The 20,046-nt window shown below is 40.9% G+C and overlaps 1 protein-coding gene across 2 annotated transcripts in view; it reads left to right on the top strand.

Moving 5' to 3' along the window:
- The first annotated feature begins 187 nt into the window (after positions 1-187).
- The window catches only part of LOC134092737 (CD226 antigen-like), a 25,286-nt gene continuing 5,427 nt past the window's right edge, over positions 188-20,046 (top strand). Inside the window, exons 1-4 of one of the 2 annotated variants that reach the window (XM_062545783.1) lie at positions 188-368; positions 3,276-3,540; positions 4,151-4,483; positions 4,581-4,661. In XM_062545783.1, coding sequence (XP_062401767.1) covers positions 3,510-3,540; positions 4,151-4,483; positions 4,581-4,661 — 445 coding nt within the window. In that variant the 5' untranslated portion in view covers positions 188-368; positions 3,276-3,509. Of the gene's footprint in view, positions 369-3,275; positions 3,576-4,150; positions 4,484-4,580; positions 4,662-20,046 lie in introns of both variants that reach the window. The other variant, XM_062545782.1, reaches the window with a different exon arrangement.

The raw sequence follows: 20,046 nt of genomic DNA, 5'->3' as shown, positions 1-20,046 counted from the left end.
ATTGTTATAATTGGTATTTTAGAGGCCTAAGGTTATATCCACTTTACATCCTAGCTCATCCTCTAACCCTAGCTCATACATACTGAAGCTCATTCTTGTTTAGTTTCTGACAGTGGTTGCATCGTTGCTGTTAGGGTTGTTGTAGGGTGTTGTTGCTCTACTCAACCACTTCCGTGTGATGCAGTTTCAGGGGATGGTGGTGAAAAACGATTGAAACGAGAAGTGTTTTGAAAAGGAAGGATGTTGTATTGAAGCTGCAAACTCTCTTGGCATGTGTGAGAGGAAGATGGAGACAGCAAGGCAACTTTCAGTAAAAATGCCGTGGATTATTTTGCTCTTCTTCTGCTGGATGGTCAGAAAAGCATCAGGTGAGTTACTACAACACCAGACTGAAACATGACTTTCCAATCTAATGTCTCAATTCATCATAGTCATACATTTCAGAGTGTACGTGTTGCTAGTTGCTTTCATTACAGGGATCAGTGAAATCAAATCATGTAGGTAAACTGTTTAAACCACATCTGTTGAATAAATAATAATTTATAATATAGAGATACTTGGTGTTGCGTATTGTTTTTGTGCGGGGTTATGGGAGGGTTTAGTGTTCCTGTCTGTTTTGTGTCTATTTGAATATCTGTGTGTGAAACTCCAGTGCACAATTATTTTATAAACAATCACTTCTTAATTATTAAAGATAGCACCTCTGAGTCTGCACTATTATTTGCAAGCATGGATCAAAGAGGCCAAAGGCACGTGGAGTAATGAGAGTATGATGTCAGTTATTTGGTGAATGCTATAAATATCAGCTGTGTCTCAAAATAAGTTCTCGTTGGATTTGGGGATTAACATGTGTTAATTTTTTTGTTGCAGATTTTGATAGAGGTCAATAGGTTAGGTTTTTTCCATTTTAGGGTCCATCTCTATTGTTTTGTGCAAAGTGCAGCCTTTCCCCTTTCTTATCAGTTATAAGTTTGGCTTAGCACTTTAAAAAGGCAAATAAGATAAGTCTTTATATATAAAGAAGCCTGGTCCTACCACACAATTCTCTGAGGCTACAAGATAACCTATGCAATTACTAAAACTATTTGAAAGGTAAACAAAACTAAAATAGTAAGAAGAAGGATGTTAAAACGCTTCAGCTGTAACGTAATTTGATGTCAAAAGTGGCGCTTACGCCCCATAGGATTCAATGGAATGGCTAACTAGCACTGGTCTACTTTTTAGCATGGCGGCCGCCATACTGTCTACACTCTCAGAACGTTCGCTGCCCCCTGAGTGCATCTCTCATGGTGTCATGCGCAGCATAACAGAATGTCAATCGAGTTATGTTTTGCGTGTTCTCGGGTTCGGTTCCCATGCGATGCATTTACATAGGCTATGTAAACACATTAATAATGCCATGTTTAGTTATACTCTTTAATGAAAGGCATATCACTATTGATAAAGGGTCATGTGGCAGTAGCTTGTTCAGTGACAGTAGGCAGGCTGTCAGTGGGCTATATGATGCAAGGCAAGCCAGCCTATTGCCTAATTCTGTAACCTTTTAAAGGCTATAATTAAAACCACTTCATATAGTCTATTGATTAGGCCTAGGCTGTTCATGGATATCAAATGTATTACACAAATTAAATATTGAATGACAAATTGAAAGCCAATATTGCATTTTAAATAACTATTTCACAAACACTTTGGCAGAACTACTGTATATGCTTATGGGAGACAATAGGCTAGGTTTTCTCCCAATACTCCCAGGACAATACTAATTTATTTTATGACCACTGAATAAATATTTCAGAGTGAACCCTTTTAATCTACAAACGTAGGTTATCTTGTTGAATAGCCTATGCCAAAGTTGTTTTGAGTTTAAATAGCCTACTTATTCACTCGTTTTGTTCAGTGAAGAAAATCAAAGTCCAAATTCAAACCATCATAATTCGGCGATTTACAGTAGCCTACGATTTTGTTATTATCCTTTTATGTAGGCAACTATCTATTTTTTTCACTCGGTGTTCAATTTGATTCCGATGAAAATCCTGTAGATGGCGCTTGTAAATCGAACTGAAATCGTTTAGTTTGCCTTAATTTTAAGACATTATTAACCTGACTATCGGCAGATCCTGTAGTTCGCTGTCTGCTTCACACAAGGATCTGGTGGGACTTCTCGATAGGAGATGTGTTTATGAAGGCGGGTCCTTGTAAAACATCCTCGCATGATTTGATAAACCACTTGCCTGTTATCTTGAATGACGTGCTAGGCTTCTTCAAGCTCTTGCCAAACCCGGTCGGAAGAAGAGTAAAAACATCCTTGCCACCAATAAATGTCTTCAAAACTATTATCTGTTAATCTTTTAAAGAATGAATACTCGATAGATTCGACAAAACGGTTGAAATAGCAGAATCAATGTCAGCACAAGACTCCTCGCTGCGTGCCGCCATTGTTATTTGAATCAAACACTTGCTTCGGCGCTCCTGATTGGTTGATCATTTTTTGATCACTGGAACGAGTTTGGATTGCCCTCGCGTCCAGACCATAGGGTCCAGACCCTTGTGTGGAGCTCAGCGAAACGCCTCTGGTGGAGCATGGCGGAACTACAAGGGTCTGGCGAGACAATCTACTGTTTCGGTCTACTTTTCTACCTCATGCACGAGCAGACATGAAGCTGATTTAAGCCTCGTTTGAATAAACGAGGCCAAGATGCAGCTAACATAAGTTAATGGAACGGCTTCAGCCCCAAGTAAAAGTTGGCGCTAGTTCAAGCCAGGTTATTTCTGTTAAGCGCCGTATTTATTAGCGAGAATGATGGAATACCCCCCTTGTGTGCTTACCCTTGTGTTGATGAGTGTGGTGAACCCTTATTATGTGTTACATGTACAGTGTGACTGTACCCTGTTTTGCCCTATGTCTTTGATCTTCAATATGGCAATGTTTGTTTCAATAAATAGTTGTGTTGGCCAACCCTGTCTGTGGCTGTGATTGCTAAATAAACAAATGACATGGATATAACCAACGTTGAAACCACTTCTATTGAACTCCGTTGTTATGTAATTTGGTTATTGAGCAGCGATTGTTTAAAAACATGATTTAGCCACAAATTGAGTTTGAAGGAAATATTTGCTTCTGTTGCATATGAAATATTTTACATGTTTCTGTTTAATTCTGTGTTAGTTGTTTTGAAAATGAGAAGTTTAAGTTAATGCATTCAAGCAATCAAGAAAACAGTAAATCTTTGGATCTACAGGTGAGGAGTAATCCAGTATTTTTTGTGTTTCCAAAGGTTGCAATCTGCTATATACGAACAGAGCTGAAGTCACTAAATATCTTGGTGAATCTGTTCTCCTGCCGTGCTCCTGTGAGCATCTCCAGGATAAACCTCAGAACTTAAGATGGCACAAAAACACAAACACACTGATATATCCCTCTACATCTCATCGCTCAGACAGGATTCACATGTTCAATCAGGATTCTCCAGGAAACCTTTCCCTGTTCATATCAGACCTGACTAAAGAGGATGGGGGACACTACAGGTGTGAAGGCTCGAGGTACAGCTACAGAGACATCTATCTCACAGTTAAAGGTATAGGACATTTGCATTTTATTTACCTCCACCAAGGAGGTTTATGTTTTCATCGGCGACCGGCGTTTGTCTGTTTGTTTGTTTGTTTGTTTGTCTGTTTGTTAGCAAGATAACTAAAAAAGTAATGGATGGATTTCGCTGAAATGTTCAGCGTATGTCAGGCATGACCCGCAGAAGAAACGATTACATTTTGGGAGTGATCCGTAATTCCGTCGGGATTCCGGAGCCGTTTATGTATTTATCTTAGTGCTGTAATGGCATGGTATGGCCACGTGGTGGCGATCTGAATAGTTTAGGTTCAAATGTATGACAACCTAGGAAGAAGAAGGCAGGCGGAGGTAACTGAGCTCTCTGAGTGCTTTTCTAGTTAATCATATTTTAGACAGAATTTACTAATTTACTGAAGCAGATTCAGAATGACAAGGAGACTGCTTCAGCAACACAATTTGTGCTGTAGTTCTATGTTGTTAAGATGTAGGCCTAATGTATGTGAAAAGAAGGGGGAAATGCCCATGACAAGAAACTGAGCTATGTTGGCTTTAGACCATATCTGGTAAGCGTCATGTTTCTTCCAGGATGCTCTCTAATGGAAAAGGACACAACAAATGAGATTGTGAAAAGCTCAGGAGAATCTGTCCTGCTGCCCTGCTCCTGTTCTCCTCTGCATGCCAAACCTGAGAGTGTGATGTGGGATGTCATCAACCGGAAAGGGCCTCCATACAGGTCATCCATTGAAATACCCATTACAAGTGGACCCTACAGTGGTAGAGTTCAGATGTTTAACCAACATTTACCAGGAAATGCTTCTCTGCTAATATCAGACCTGACTGAGGAGGACCAGGGATTATATAGGTGCTATCTTAATGGAGATAATGGAGAGCGCAAAAGAATTAACCTCCTGATCAAAGGTCAACATTTTTCTATGTTTTATCGTCTGATTATTGACGGTTTTAGTCATGACGTCAGTGGTCATTTTTTATTCAAATGTATTTCTTTCTCTCACAGCTCTTGATCCAATATTACCGGCAAGCACGTCAACACCCAAAGCACCACCTAAAACACAAAAACCGGTAACTATAGAAAAAGGTTTGTCCCTTTAACAACTTTTTCAAAAGCAGATGCTTTTGTCGGTAACACTTTACATTACAGATCAGTAATAAGTTAGTAATGTTATGGTAATATATATGCAATTTCATGGTAATAATATTTTTAAACCACATATTACAAATAATTAATGTGTAATTTTTATACAATTACTGTGTAATTACCATACAACAACAATGCAAATAACTTGGGTAAAATAAAATGGTAATAACTGCTGTAAATATGTACTTACCGAAGCAATAAATATTTAGGATTTACTTATTGTGACATGACATAATATTTCTGTATATATATATATATATATATATAGGCTATATACTATACCAACATTATGGTGCTATGAAGGACTAAATTACATAGTAAGTGTTATGGAACAACTACACAGTGGTCAACGTTTTTGTGGTAGTTAGTTTGATTGTAAAATGTGACCTGTTATCTGTCATTATGATGAAATAAGTAAGGTAATTTCACAATAACTATATATCAGGGCTGTAAAATACTGAAAATACGAAAGGTTTTCTGTACGGTGGGGAGTTGTTGAAATACTCTCAAAATGACAAAACAGTATTTTACAGCTCTGATACCATACAGTTATTGTGAAATTACCTTATTTATTTCATCATAACAACAGATAACAGGTCACATTTTACCATCAAACTAACTACTACAAAAACTTTGACCACTGTGTAATTGTGCCATAACACTTAGAAGTTACTATGTAATTTAGTCCTTCATAGCACCATCATGTTGGTGTAATTACAGAAATATTACATCACAGTAAGTAAACCCTAAATATTTATTGCTTTAGAAATTACACATTAATTATTTGTAATATGTGGTTTAAAAATATTTTTACCATTAAATTGCATACATATTACCATAACATTACCCACTTATTACCGATCTGTAGGCTAATGTAAAGTGTTACCAGAAAACCTTTAGAAAAGACAAAACAGTTACAGCCCTGATACCATATAGTTATTGTGAAATTACCTCATTTATTTCATAATAACAACAGATAACAGGTCACATATTATATCACAATAAGTAAATCCTAAATATTTATTGCTTCAGTAAGTACATATTTACAGCAGTTATTACCATTTTATTTTACCCTTAAATCCAAGTTATTAGGGCCCGAGCACCGAGGTGCGGCCACTGAAAGTGGCTGCACCGGAGGTGCAAGGCCCTATTGTTTTTGCTCAGATTATTCTTATTATTAGGGCCCGAGCACCGAGGTGCGGCCACTGAAAGTGGCTGCACCATAGGTGCAAGGCCCTATTGTTTTTGCTCAGATTATTATTAGGGCCCGAGCACCGAGGTGCGGCCACTGAAAGTGGCTGCACCGTAGGTGCAAGGCCCTATTGCTTCTGCTCAGATTATTAGGGCCCGAGCACCGAGGTGCGGCCACTGAAAGTGGCTGCACCGTAGGTGCAAGGCCCTATTGTTTTTGCTCAGATTATTATTATTATTATTATTATACTTCTATTCCTCTTACTCTTAACTTTTTCGCCCTTTTTCACCAACTTGACATGCACTAAAACTCTTGTAATTTGGCATCTAGATGTGGAATTGTTAACTGTACTTAGAGACAAAGGTTTGGCCTAGGGTGTGGCTCAGGGACTGTATAGCGCCACCTAGCGCGCCGTCTACTGTGGTTGACGCATACATTCACGGAAATGAACCAAATTTGGTGGACATGTGTGTTGTATTATTCTGAACAAGTTTTACCTTTAAACTATATAGTGAATCTTAGAAGAATTTGAATTATGTGAGATTGTCTGATTTTTGCACATCATGTATTTTGAAATACTTCTCCTAGACGGTTTATCGAAATTATGTCATTTAAGCACTAAAATGATTTTGAGGGGTTGCCTGAGAGGAATTGCGACCAGATTTTTGAATTTCAAAAGTATATTGAAATGGCGAAGGTTTGAATCTAGGTGTCTTATAAAAGAAGCAAAAAGTTGGTGTTATAGGCAGAAAACAGTGACTAATTTGGATGAAATTTGATGGAGTATTAGTTAATGTGTTTGTAGTGACAGTCATATACAAAGTTTTGAATTTGGTGTTGTTTGTGTTTTTTAAAAGCACATTAATGATTGTGGTGGACACAGTTTTAGCTAAAATATTTTGAAGCGAGTTGATGAATAATTATAATCATATCAACCTATGCTGCAATTTTGATTTCAACCATGTTGACAGAAAGTGAGATATTTAGGTTTATTAGGTTTTTATAGGTCTCTGTTCCTAGCCGCGCATGGTCTTGCTCCCTCACTGTGGCTCACCCACTCTAGTCTGTTTCCCTCCCCCCACAGTTCTTCCCACCCCTCCCCTCTCTCCCAGCTGGATGTCTCTCTAACCTCCCCCGCTTTCCACATAGAGACTCAGACACAGACACACACACACACACACACACACACACACACACACACACACACACACACACACACACACACACACAGACACACACACACACACACACACACACAGACACACACACACAGGTTTGAACCTAAGTTTCTTATAAAAGGAACAATAAGTTGGTGTTATAGGCAGAAAGCAGTGACTAATTTGGATGAAATTTAATGGAGTATTAGATAGTGTGGTTGTAGTGACAGTCACATTCAAGTTTTGATGTTGTTTGGTGTGGTTGTGATTTTGTCACTTATAATAGCATATTAATGATTGTGGTTGACACATAGTTTTACCTAAAGTATTATGAGATGAGTTTACAAATAGCCTACTAATAGTCATATTAACCTATGCTGCAATTTTGACTTTAAACACACCAACAGAAAGTGAGTTATTTAGGGTTATTTGTTTGATGCCCTAGGGAATGAAACTCAATTGTCTGTAAAAGTCTCTCACTCATTTGACATTCTGTGGTCGAGAGCACTGTCCCGCCCACTACACCATGTGATTTGTTAGTCAGTGCAGATCCAGGCGACCCCATAGAAGTCTCAGTCAATGTAGCTCTATACTGAGTGTTTTCGTGGATTTATATCGTGGAAACAGTGCAATCATTTTTGACTTTTTGTCTACGGAGTTATTCTTGAAAGTAAGGTAACAGTTTTGTTGAAACGCAACTTTGCAAGCTATTTGATGCGGTTCAATAAGTTGGCTAAAGCGCTCGTTTCCTCCATCTAGCTAACTCCAAGTGATGCATGTTAGTGATATGGTGTTTACTAGCTAGTTTATCTCAGCTTACAAATAGAGCCTTGATAGCCTAGGTGACAGCCTAACTAGGCCTACTGAAACATAATCCAAACTTTTGACAGTTGTAAAATGTAACGTGAAGTTCAAATGTGTCACTGTTTGGGAGTAGCCTGCCGTTTGGGAGCTAACGTTATAGCAAGGCAGGTTTTTGTCACGTTCGGTAATTAACAAGTCCCAGTGCGATAACGAACGTCAAATAGCCTACTGTAGTTGGTCTTGTTTGAAAAGGTCTAGCGGAAAACACAACAGGCACCTAGGGCCAGCCATAGTAAATTCGACCTGGTTTTAAATCTTGGCCTAAGCTAGCTAGCTAAGCTAGCTCGCTAACTCCAATTGATGCACGTTAGCGATATGGTGTTTACTAGTTTATTTTAGCTTACAAATAGAGCATTGATAGCCTAGGTGTCAGTTTAACTCCTGAAACATAATCCAAACTTTTGACAGATGTAAAACGTAATGAGAAGTTCAAATGTGTCACATTTTGGGAGTAGCCTACCGTTTGTGAGTGGAAGCTAGCTAATGCCTTTATTAGTGGAGGACGTAAGTTTGAAACCACAACGAACTTACTCTGCCTAACTGAAGGAGGACGTTTCTCCATGGACATCTAGAAAGCAGGAGAGAAGATGACAGAACTAGAACTGGCCGTCTGCTTAGCTTTCAATCAAGGTAAGAACATTTCCCTGCAGTGCAAGGCAGGTTAATGTTATTCAGTTGTGGTGATTAATTGCCTTTAAATTGAGTGAACCATCTATCTATTCAAAATAATCTAAACGTTTCCCCTATCTGGAAATACGTTAGTTTGGTGCCACCGATTCATATGAGCAGTCGTGCAATGTGTGTGTGATCCAAGTGAAACCATACGAGGCTAGAAACAACCATATTTTTCAAACGATTGATTCCTTTAATTATACATGCAAACAGCATAGGCAGACTGCCTAATCCTAGTTTTTGAAACGATTGAAGATGATATGAACATAGTTTATCCCTTTGCATGCGTTTGCAAACATGCTCTGGGTAGACTTCAAAACGTTTTTTTAATTATTTGATCTGCCATCACTAAGCCTAGTTTAATTAGGCTATAGGCCTATGCATTAATAACCTTGCCTATGATGGACTGAGAAATTTGCTGTCAACGTTAGGCATGAAACGGTAGGCTCAAATTATTTATTTAAAAGACGTAATTTATGAAGTTGTTGTTGGCTTTGCCACGCGTTCGCATCCAGTTTGACGTGTCCGGATTTTCCGATAATGACAGCAATCTCGTGATGGCAATATTGACTTTTAATTTCTGCGCGTGTAAACTAGTCTAGGCTACAGTGCCTGAAGTTAGCTGTGACAGACTAGCCTACTGGTTTTCATAGTTTTAGCCACAAAGCCTGTCTACCCTAGGTCAACTGAATTGTTTAGTTATCACCTTGTCATTTCGCATTTTTCCAGCTTTATCTCCGTGCGCCCCATGTCATTCAAGACGTCATTCAAAACATATTTCGGGATAGCCATCTCACTATGAGAAAACGTATGACGACAGTGCTAAGAGATTAACACATTGGCATGCTTGGTAAACTTGTCTTGCACATAATATTGAGCTGATTTGTTTAGTGAAAATGGCCTGTAGCATTGTGCTGATAGATGAAAAAAGTCGCCTATTTAAAGGCACAGTTTGAATTTTAATCCTAGCTCTCCATTTAGTGTGTGCACTTGAACAAATGATGTAGCTTATAACAGTAGGGCCAGACATTTGTTTTTAGGAGGAAAGGTGATGGACATGTTACTTTGGAAGGAGAGGGAGTGGTGCAATTTGATTTTCTTTGGAACTTAAATATCATCAAGCAACCTCTTCAAACAGCATCAAAATATCAATAGGCCTATTCACTATTATATTGTACAGGACTAGAGCTAGAGGACTAAGGGGGTAGGCTATATGTTATCAAGTAGGTCTATATTAAAACATGTAGTCAACATTATAACTTTATGTTGGTTTAAGTGAAAACAAAGCATGTCATGAACTAGGAAAATCCATGGTTCTACATCATTGTTGGCAAAATGATCATGATAGCTGCCCTACATATTTCAGCCATATCTGGTTTAGTCTTGAGTAGGCCTAGGCTACTTTGCTATAAATTAGTCGTAGACTTATTACGATATAGTCTATGTATATCTATATATATCGAGGGCTGAGAACCACAGGGGCGTAAGTGACATTTCACCAACTTTACAATAGAGCCAAAACAAATCTAACTGCTTATGTTCACAGTTAAAGACCTTTGGTTTTTGTTTTTGTCAATCATTTAATATTTATAAATATTTTACTTCTATAATTGTGTCAGCTAAAAAGAGCTCATCAAGAGCTTTCAGGTGATATATATAACTCAATTTTGACCAAAATGTCACTTACGCAACTGCCCCTTTGGTTCTCAGCCCTCGATATATGTTATAATGTTTATATGTATCACAGTTTATAAACAGTTCTCATAAAAGTCATCTGATGTTATCATTTAAGGGGTCATTTTTGAAAACGTTCTCCTGAGGGTGCTGGGTATATTTTCCTCTTTTTTGTCCTTTGCCAATCACACCCCTGAAACATGGTGTGAATCAATCTCATCGAGTGCTGTCAGTAAGAAAAAGAACAAGGAAACTTGATATGACAGAGCAGCAAACACTCATTTTCTATGCCCCATTCAGTTAACCTAATGATAGTTGCTGGTTCAGTATTCGGCTAAGGTTGTATCAAATTTCCTGGTTCTTTATCCTACAGTGACCTCAAACAACAGGGCTTTGAATTTGTTCACACACAATTTCAATACTGGAAAACTGGTCTTGAAAGTCCTTAAAGGGATATTCCGCCATTTTTGGAAATACGCTCATTTTCCACCTTCCCTCGAGCAAAACAATCGATATTTACCTTGTTCCCGTTCATCCAGCCATTCTGTGAGTCTGGCGATACAACTTTTAGCTTCAGCCTAGCATAGATCATTGAATCGGATTAGACCATTAGCTTCTCGCCTGCTAGCTTCATGTTTAAAAGTGACTAAGACTTCTGGTAATTTTCTCATTTAAAACGTGTCTCCTCTCAAGTTAGAAAGTGCAATAAGACCAACTGAAAATGAAACCTGGCGTTTTTCTAGGCTGATATGACATGGAACTACACTCTCATCTGGCGTAATAATCAAGGCAACTTGCAGCTACTGGCACTACTACTGCTTGTTGTCTATGGGGACTATTTTCAGATGCTGCGTAAGATATCACTGCGCCTATGGTACGTTTGCAAGTTGCCTTGATTATTACGCCAGATGAGAGTGTAGTTCCATGTCAAATCAGCCTAGAAAAACGGCAGGTTTCATTTTCAGTTGGTCTTATTGCACTTTCTAACTTGAGAGGAGACACGTTTTAAATGGGAAAATTACCAGAAATCTTAGTCACTTTTAAACATGAAGCTAGCAGGCGAGAAGCTAATGGTCTAATCCGATTCAATGATCTATGCTAGGCTGAAGCTAAAAGTTGCATAGCCAGACTCACAGAATGGCTGGATGAACGGGAACAAGGTAAATATCGATTGTTTTGCTCGAGGGGAGGTGGAAAATGAGCGTATTTCCAAAAATGGCGGAATATCCCTTTAAAAAGTGCTTGAATTTGGCCATGACAATGGTGTACAAAACCTGTGCATGTAAATTTAACGGTCTATCATAGCAATAACAGCAACATTTTCTTTTATTTGGACTTCAAAAATACTTTTTATGAGGAACATTTAAAACCCTTGAACTAATAAAGTAAATTAAGTGAGAGGAAGTGTGCGGACCTTTTACTCTTTTTTTGAACATTTAAAACCCTACAATTTATCTTCGTGGCAGAAGGCGTACTTTAGAAATTTCACAGACAAAATTGTTTTTGCTACCCCTAGTCAGAGACAGAGCTCTGGTCTAGGGTGTGGCTTAGGGACTCTATAGTGCCACCTAGCAGATTGTGTTGTGGTTGACGTGTACATTCACGAAAATGAAGCAAATTTGGTGGTTTTACGTGTTATTGGTGTCGCTACTGAAAGATAGAGCTCTGGCCTAGGGTGTGGCTTAAGGACTAAGCGCCACCTAGTTTGTTGTCTGTTGTGGTTGACGTGTACATTCATGAAAATTAACCAAATTTATTGGACTTCTTTCGTATTGCTATCGCTAGTCAGAAAAGGAGCTCAGGCCTAGGGTGTGGCTTAGGGACTCTATAGCGCCACCTAGCGTGTTGTCTGTTGTGGTTGACACATATATTCACGAAAATTAGTCACATTTGGTGGGCATGTGTGTTACTGCTACAGCTAGTCAGGGACAGAGCTCTGGCCTAGGGTGTCGCTTAGGTACTCTATAGTGCCACCTAGCATGTTGTCTTTTGTGGTTGACACATATATTCACAAAAATGAACCAAATTTAGTGGGCATGTATGTTGCTCATGCACAGGCACACCAACCCACACATGTTGCTTTGTTAGATTCCGAAATGTCACTGGTCTCCGCACCGCAGGTGCTCGGGCCCGCCATCGCCGCTTGCGGCTATATTTATTATTATTATTATGTCTGTGGATTCCTCTTACAGGTCATGTTTGGCCTTTTTTCACCAACTTGGCATGCTCTAAAACTCTTGAAATTTGGCAGTTAGATGTGGAATTGGTAACGCTACTCAGAGACAGAGCTCTGGCCAAGGGTGTGGCTCAGGGACTCTATAGCGCCACCTAGCACGGTGTCTTTTGTGGTTGACACATAAATGCACGAAAATGAACCAAATTTGGTGGGCATATGTGTTGTATTAATCTGAACAACTTTTACATTGAAACTACACAGTGAATCTTAGAAGAATTTGAGTTATGATTATGATTATGATTTTTCCACGTCATGTATTTTGAAACACTTCTCCTAGACGGTTTATCGAAATCATGTCATTTCAGCAGTAAAATGATCTTGAGGGGTTGCTTAAGAGAAATTGCGACCAGATTTTTGAATTTCAAAAGTATATTGAAATGGCGAAGGTTTGAATTATGGCGTATTATTAAAGAAACAGGAAGTTGGTGTTATAGGCAGAAAACAGTGACTAATTTGGATGTAATTTGGCAGCTACATGTGGAATTGCTACTGCTACTCAGAGACAGAGCGCTGGCCTAAGGTGTGGCTTAGGGACTCTATAGCGCCACCTAGCAGTGCATTGTCTGTTGTGGTTGACACATACATTAACGAAAATGAACCAAATTTGGTGGACTTGTGTGTTATTGCTATGGCTAGTCAGAGACAGAGCTCTGGCCAAGGGTGTGGCTTCGGGACTCTACAGCGCCACCTAGCAGCATGTTATCTGTTGTGGTTGACACAAACATTCACGAAAATGAACCAAATTTGGTGGACTTGTGTATTATTGCTTTGGCTAGTCAGAGACAGGGCTCTGGCCTAGGGTGTGGCTTAAGGACTCTATAGCGCCACCTAGCGCATTGTCTGTTGTGGTTGACACACACATTCACGAAAATGAACCAAATTTGGTGGGCTTGTGCGTTATTACTATCCATAGTCAGATTTAGAGTTCTGGCCTAGGGTGTGGCTTAGGGACTCTATAGCGCCACCTAGTGTGTTGTCTGTTGTGGTTGACACATACATTCAGGAAAATTGACCAAATTTGGTGGGCATATGTGTTATTGCTATGGCTAGTCAGAGACAGAGATCTGGCCAAGGGTGTGGCTTCGGGACTCTACAGCGCCACCTAGCAGCATGTTATCTGTTGTGGTTGACACAAACATTCACGAAAATGAACCAAATTTGGTGGACTTGTGTGTTATTGCTATGGCTAGTCAGAGACAGAGCTTTGGCCTAGGGTGTGGCGTAGGGACTCTACAGCGCCACCTAGCAGCATGTTATCTGTTGTGGTTGACACAAACATTCACGAAAATGAACCAAATTTGGTGGACTTGTGTGTTATTGCTTTGGCTAGTCAGAGACAGGGCTCTGGCCTAGGGTGTGGCTTAAGGACTCTATAGCGCCACCTAGCGCTTTGTCTGTTGTGGTTGACACACACATTCACGAAAATGAACCAAATTTGGTGGGCTTGTGCGTTATTGCTATCGATAGTCAGATTTACAGTTCTGGCCTAGGGTGTGTGGCCTTAGGGACTCTATAGCGCCACCTAGTGCGTTGTCTGTTGTGGTTGACACATACATTCAGGAAAATTGACCAAATTTGGTGGGCATGTGTGTTGCTCAAGCACATGCCCATCAACATGCACATGGTGCTTTATTAGATTCCGAAATGTCACAGGTCTCCGCACCGCAGGTGCTCGGGCCCGCCATCGCCGCTTGCGGCTATATTTATTCTTATTATAGTATTATAGTATTTTCCCCTTACCGGAATGTTTTGCCCTTTTTCACCAACTTGGCATGCTCTAAAACTCTTGAAATTTGGCAGCTACCTGTAGAATTGATGCCTCTACTGAGAGACAGACCTCTGGCCTAGGGTGTGGCTCAGGGACTCTATAGCGCCACCTACCGCGCTGTCTGTTGTGGTTGACACATACATTCACGGAAATCAACCAAATTTGGTGGACATGTGTGTTGTATTATTCTGAACAAGTTTTACATTTAAACTATATAGTGAATGTTAGAAGAATTTGAGTTATGATTATGATTATGATTTTTGCACATCACGTATTTTGAAACACTTCTCCTAGACGGTTTATTGAAATCATGTCATATAAGCACTAAAATGATCTTGAGGGGTTGCCCGAGAGGAATTGCGACCAGATTTTTTAATTTTTGAAGTATATTGAAATGGCGAAGGTTTGAATTATGGCGTTTTATTAAGAAACAGGAAGTTGGTGTTATAGGCAGAAAAAAGGTTATGAATTGGATGTAATTTGGCAGCTACATGTGGAATTGCTTCTGGTAGTCAGAGACAGAGCTCTGGCCTAAGGTGTGGCTTTGGGACTCTATAGCGCCACCTAGCAGCACGTTATCTGTTGTGGTTGACACAAACATTCACGAAAATGAACCAAATTTGGTGGACTTGTGTGTTATTAATGTGGCTAGTCAGAGACAGAGCTTTGGCCTAGGGTGTGGCGTAGGGACTCTCTAGCGCCACCTAGTGCGTTGTCTGTTGTGGTTGACGCATACATTTACGAAAATGAACCAAATTTGGTGGGCTTGTGTGTTATTGCTATCGGTAGTCAAAGACAGAGCTCTGGCCTAGGGTGTGGTTTAGGGACTCTATAGCGCCACCTAGCACATTGTCTGTTGTGGTTGACACATACATTCACGAAAATTAACCAAATTTGATGGGCTTGTGTGTTATTCCTATTACTAGTCAGAGACAGAGCTCTGGCCTAGGGTGTGGCTTAGGAACTCTATAGCGCCACCTAGAGCGTTGTTTGTTGTGGTTGACACAAACATTCACAAAAATGAACCAAATTTGGTGGGCTTGTGTGTTATTGCTGCCGCTAGTCAAAGACAGAGCTCTGGCCTTGGGTGTGGCTTAGGGACTTTATAGCGCCACCTAGCGCATTGTCTGTTGTGGTTGACACGTACATTCACGAAATTGAACCAAATTTGGTGGGCATGTGTTTTGCTATAAATATTCAGAGACAGAGCTCTGGCCGAGGGTGTGGCTTAGGGACTCTAATAGCGCCACCTAGTGTGTTACCTGTTGTGGTTGACATACATTCACGAAAATGAATCAAATTTGGTGAGCTTGTGTGTTATTACTGCTGCAAGTCAGAAACAGAGCTCTGGCCTAGGGTGTGGCTTAGGGGCTCTATAGCGCCACCTAGCGCATTGTCTGTTGTGGTTGATACATTCACGAAAATTAACCACATTTGGTGGGCATGTGTGTTATTGCTACTGCTAGTCAGGGATAGAGCTCTGGCCTAGGGTGTGGCTTAGGGACTCTATAGCGCCACCTACTACATTGTCCATTATGGTTGAAACATTCACGAAAATGAACCACATTTGGTGGGCATGTGTGCTATTGCTACTGCTTGTCAGGGATAGAGCTCTGGCCTAGGGTGAGGCTTAGGGACTCTATAGCGCCACCTAGTACATTGTCTATTATTGTTGACACATACATACACGACAATTAGGTACGCTTGTGTGTTATTGCTGCCACTAGTCATAGACAGAGCTCTGGTCTTGGGTGTGGCTTTGGGACTCTATTGCGTCACCTAGCTTGTCTGTTGTGGTTGACACATACATTGATGGAAATTAACCAAATTTGGTGGGAATGTGTGTTGCTCATGCACATGCCCACCAACAAGTACGTGTTGCTTTGTTAGATTCCGCAAATGTCACGGGTCCGTACCGCAGGTGCTCGGGCCCGCCATCGCCGCTTGCGGCTATATTTAGGGCCCGAGCACCGAGGTGCGGCCACTGAAAGTGGCTGCACCGTAGGTGCAAGGCCCTATTGCTTCTGCTCAGATTATTATTATTAGGGCCCGAGCACCGAGGTGCGGCCACTGAAAGTGGCTGCACCGTAGGTGCAAGGCCCTATTGTTTCTGCTCAGATTATTATTATTATTATTATTATTCTTTTTCCGTCTTACCTGTTTGTTTTTTTTCACCAACTTGGCATGCTCTAAAACTCTTGTAATTTGGCAGCCATTTGTAGAATTGCAATCGAAACTCAGAGACAGAGCTTTGGCCTTGGGCGTGGCTCAGGGACTCTATAGCGCCACCTATCACGCTGTCTGTTTTGGTTGACACATGCATTCACGAAAATGGCCCAGATTTGGTGGGCACATGTGTTGTATTAATCTAAACAATTTTTACATTTACACTCTATAGTAAATATTCGAAGAATTTGAGTTATGGTTATGATTATGAATTTTGCACATCATGTATTTTGAAACACTTCTCCTAGACGGTTTATCGAAATCATGTCATATAAGCACTAAAATGATCTTGAGGGGTTGCCCGAGAGGAATTGCGACCAGATTTTTGAATTTCAAAAGTATATCGAAATGGCGAAGGTTTGAATCTAGGTGTCTTATAAAAGAAACAAAAAGTTGGTGTTATAGGCAGAAAACAGTGACTAATTTGGATGAAATTTGATGGAGTATTAGTTAGTGTGTTTGTAGTGACAGTCATATACAAAGTTTTGAATTTGGTGTTGTTTGTGATTTTTAAAAGCGCATTAATGATTGTGGTGGACACAGTTTTAGCTAAAATATTTTGAAGCGAGTTGATGAATAATAATAATCATATCAACCTATGCTGCAATTTCGACGTAAACCACATTCACAGAAAGTGAGTTATTTAGGTTTTCATATGACTATGGTCTCTCCTATCCGCTCCTTGCTGCCCGCGCGTGTTACACACAGAACTACCTAGCTGCTCCCTCACTGTGGCTCACCCACTCTCCACCTCCTTGTCTCTTTCCTTCCCCCCACAGTTATTCACACTTTCCCCTCTCTCCCAGCTGGATGTCTCTCTCTCCTCCCCCGCTCTCCACACAGACACAGACACAGACACACACACACACACACACACAGAGTCAAGAATGACAGTGTGATGCAAAGTAAAAGGTAAAAAAAGATCATGTGTATAAAGATTTTATTCAGGTTAAGTCATTTTTGTGATTGAATTGGGGACTGACTGAGTAAGACCCAAGTTCTAATCCTCATAAAAATGTGGTGGCTTTGTGTGTTGCCACCTCTAGTCTGAGACAGAGCCCTGGCCTAGCGTGTGGCTTAGGGACTCCTGGTCTCACACACACACACACACACACACACACACACACACACACACACACACACACACACACACACACACACACACACACACACACACACACACACACACACACACACACACACACACACACACACACACACACACTTGGGGCTTGTAACTGGAGGGTTGTCGGTTCGATCCCCGACTAGTCCACAGCTGAAGTGCCCTTGAGCAAGGCACCTAGCCCCTCACTGCTCCCGGAGTGCGCTATTTTTTTGTACTGTATGGCTCCATTTGTCTCTACCCTGTCTGTCTGTCTGTCTGTCTGTCTGTCTGTCTGTCTGTCTGTCTGTCTGTCTGTCTGTCTGTCTATCCCTCTTTCTCTCTCTCTCTCTCTCTCTCTCTCTCTCTCTCTCTCTCTCTCTCCCGCATTTTTCTCCCTCCCCCATTCTTTCCACACAGACACAAACACACACACACACACACACACACACACACACACACACACTCTCTCCCTTCCTTGAACCACCTGAAAATGAATGGCCACCTAGCGCATTGTCTGTTGCGGTTGACACACACATTCACGAAAATGAACCAAATTTGGTGGGCTTGTGCGTTATTGCTATCGATAGTCAGAGAAAGAGCTTTGGCCTAAGGTGTGGCTTAGGGACTCTATAGCGCCACTTAGCGTGTTGTCTGTTGTGGTTGACACATACATTCAAGAAAATTGACCAAATTTGGTGGGCATGTGTGTTGCTCATGCACATGTCCACCGACACGCACATGTTGCTTCGTTAGATTCCGAAATGTCACAGGTCTCCGCACCGCAGGTGCTCGGGCCCGCCATCGCCGCTTGCGGCTATATTTATTATTATGTCTGTGGATTCCTCTTACAGGTCATGTTTGGCCTTTTTTCACCAACTTGGCATGCTCTAAAACTCTTGAAATTTGGCAGTTAGATGTGGAATTGGTAACGCTACTCAGAGACAGAGCTCTGGCCAAGGGTGTGGCTCAGGGACTCTATAGCGCCACCTAGCACGGTGTCTTTTGTGGTTGACACATAAATGCACGAAAATGAACCAAATTTGGTGGGCATATGTGTTGTATTAATCTGAACAACTTTTACATTGAAACTACACAGTGAATCTTAGAAGAATTTGAGTTATGATTATGATTATGATTTTTCCACGTCATGTATTTTGAAACACTTCTCCTAGACGGTTTATCGAAATCATGTCATTTCAGCAGTAAAATGATCTTGAGGGGTTGCTTAAGAGAAATTGCGACCAGATTTTTGAATTTCAAAAGTATATTGAAATGGCGAAGGTTTGAATTATGGCGTATTATTAAAGAAACAGGAAGTTGGTGTTATAGGCAGAAAACAGTGACTAATTTGGATGTAATTTGGCAGCTACATGTGGAATTGCTACTGCTACTCAGAGACAGAGCGCTGGCCTAAGGTGTGGCTTAGGGACTCTATAGCGCCACCTAGCAGTGCATTGTCTGTTGTGGTTGACACATACATTAACGAAAATGAACCAAATTTGGTGGACTTGTGTGTTATTGCTATGGCTAGTCAGAGACAGAGCTCTGGCCAAGGGTGTGGCTTCGGGACTCTACAGCGCCACCTAGCAGCATGTTATCTGTTGTGGTTGACACAAACATTCACGAAAATTAACCAAATTTGGTGGACTTGTGTATTATTGCTTTGGCTAGTCAGAGACAGGGCTCTGGCCTAGGGTGTGGCTTAAGGACTCTATAGCGCCACCTAGCGCATTGTCTGTTGTGGTTGACACACACATTCACGAAAATGAACCAAATTTGGTGGGCTTGTGCGTTATTACTATCCATAGTCAGATTTAGAGTTCTGGCCTAGGGTGTGGCTTAGGGACTCTATAGCGCCACCTAGTGTGTTGTCTGTTGTGGTTGACACATACATTCAGGAAAATTGACCAAATTTGGTGGGCATATGTGTTATTGCTATGGCTAGTCAGAGACAGAGATCTGGCCAAGGGTGTGGCTTCGGGACTCTACAGCGCCACCTAGCAGCATGTTATCTGTTGTGGTTGACACAAACATTCACGAAAATGAACCAAATTTGGTGGACTTGTGTGTTATTGCTATGGCTAGTCAGAGACAGAGCTTTGGCCTAGGGTGTGGCGTAGGGACTCTACAGCGCCACCTAGCAGCATGTTATCTGTTGTGGTTGACACAAACATTCACGAAAATGAACCAAATTTGGTGGACTTGTGTGTTATTGCTTTGGCTAGTCAGAGACAGGGCTCTGGCCTAGGGTGTGGCTTAAGGACTCTATAGCGCCACCTAGCGCTTTGTCTGTTGTGGTTGACACACACATTCACGAAAATGAACCAAATTTGGTGGGCTTGTGCGTTATTGCTATCGATAGTCAGATTTACAGTTCTGGCCTAGGGTGTGTGGCCTTAGGGACTCTATAGCGCCACCTAGTGCGTTGTCT

This window comes from Sardina pilchardus, chromosome 9 (genome assembly GCF_963854185.1).
Source record: "Sardina pilchardus chromosome 9, fSarPil1.1, whole genome shotgun sequence".
Taxonomy (NCBI): domain Eukaryota; kingdom Metazoa; phylum Chordata; class Actinopteri; order Clupeiformes; family Clupeidae; genus Sardina; species Sardina pilchardus.
Note: the sequence above shows the minus strand (reverse complement) of the source record. Positions and strands in the feature narration are given on the sequence as shown.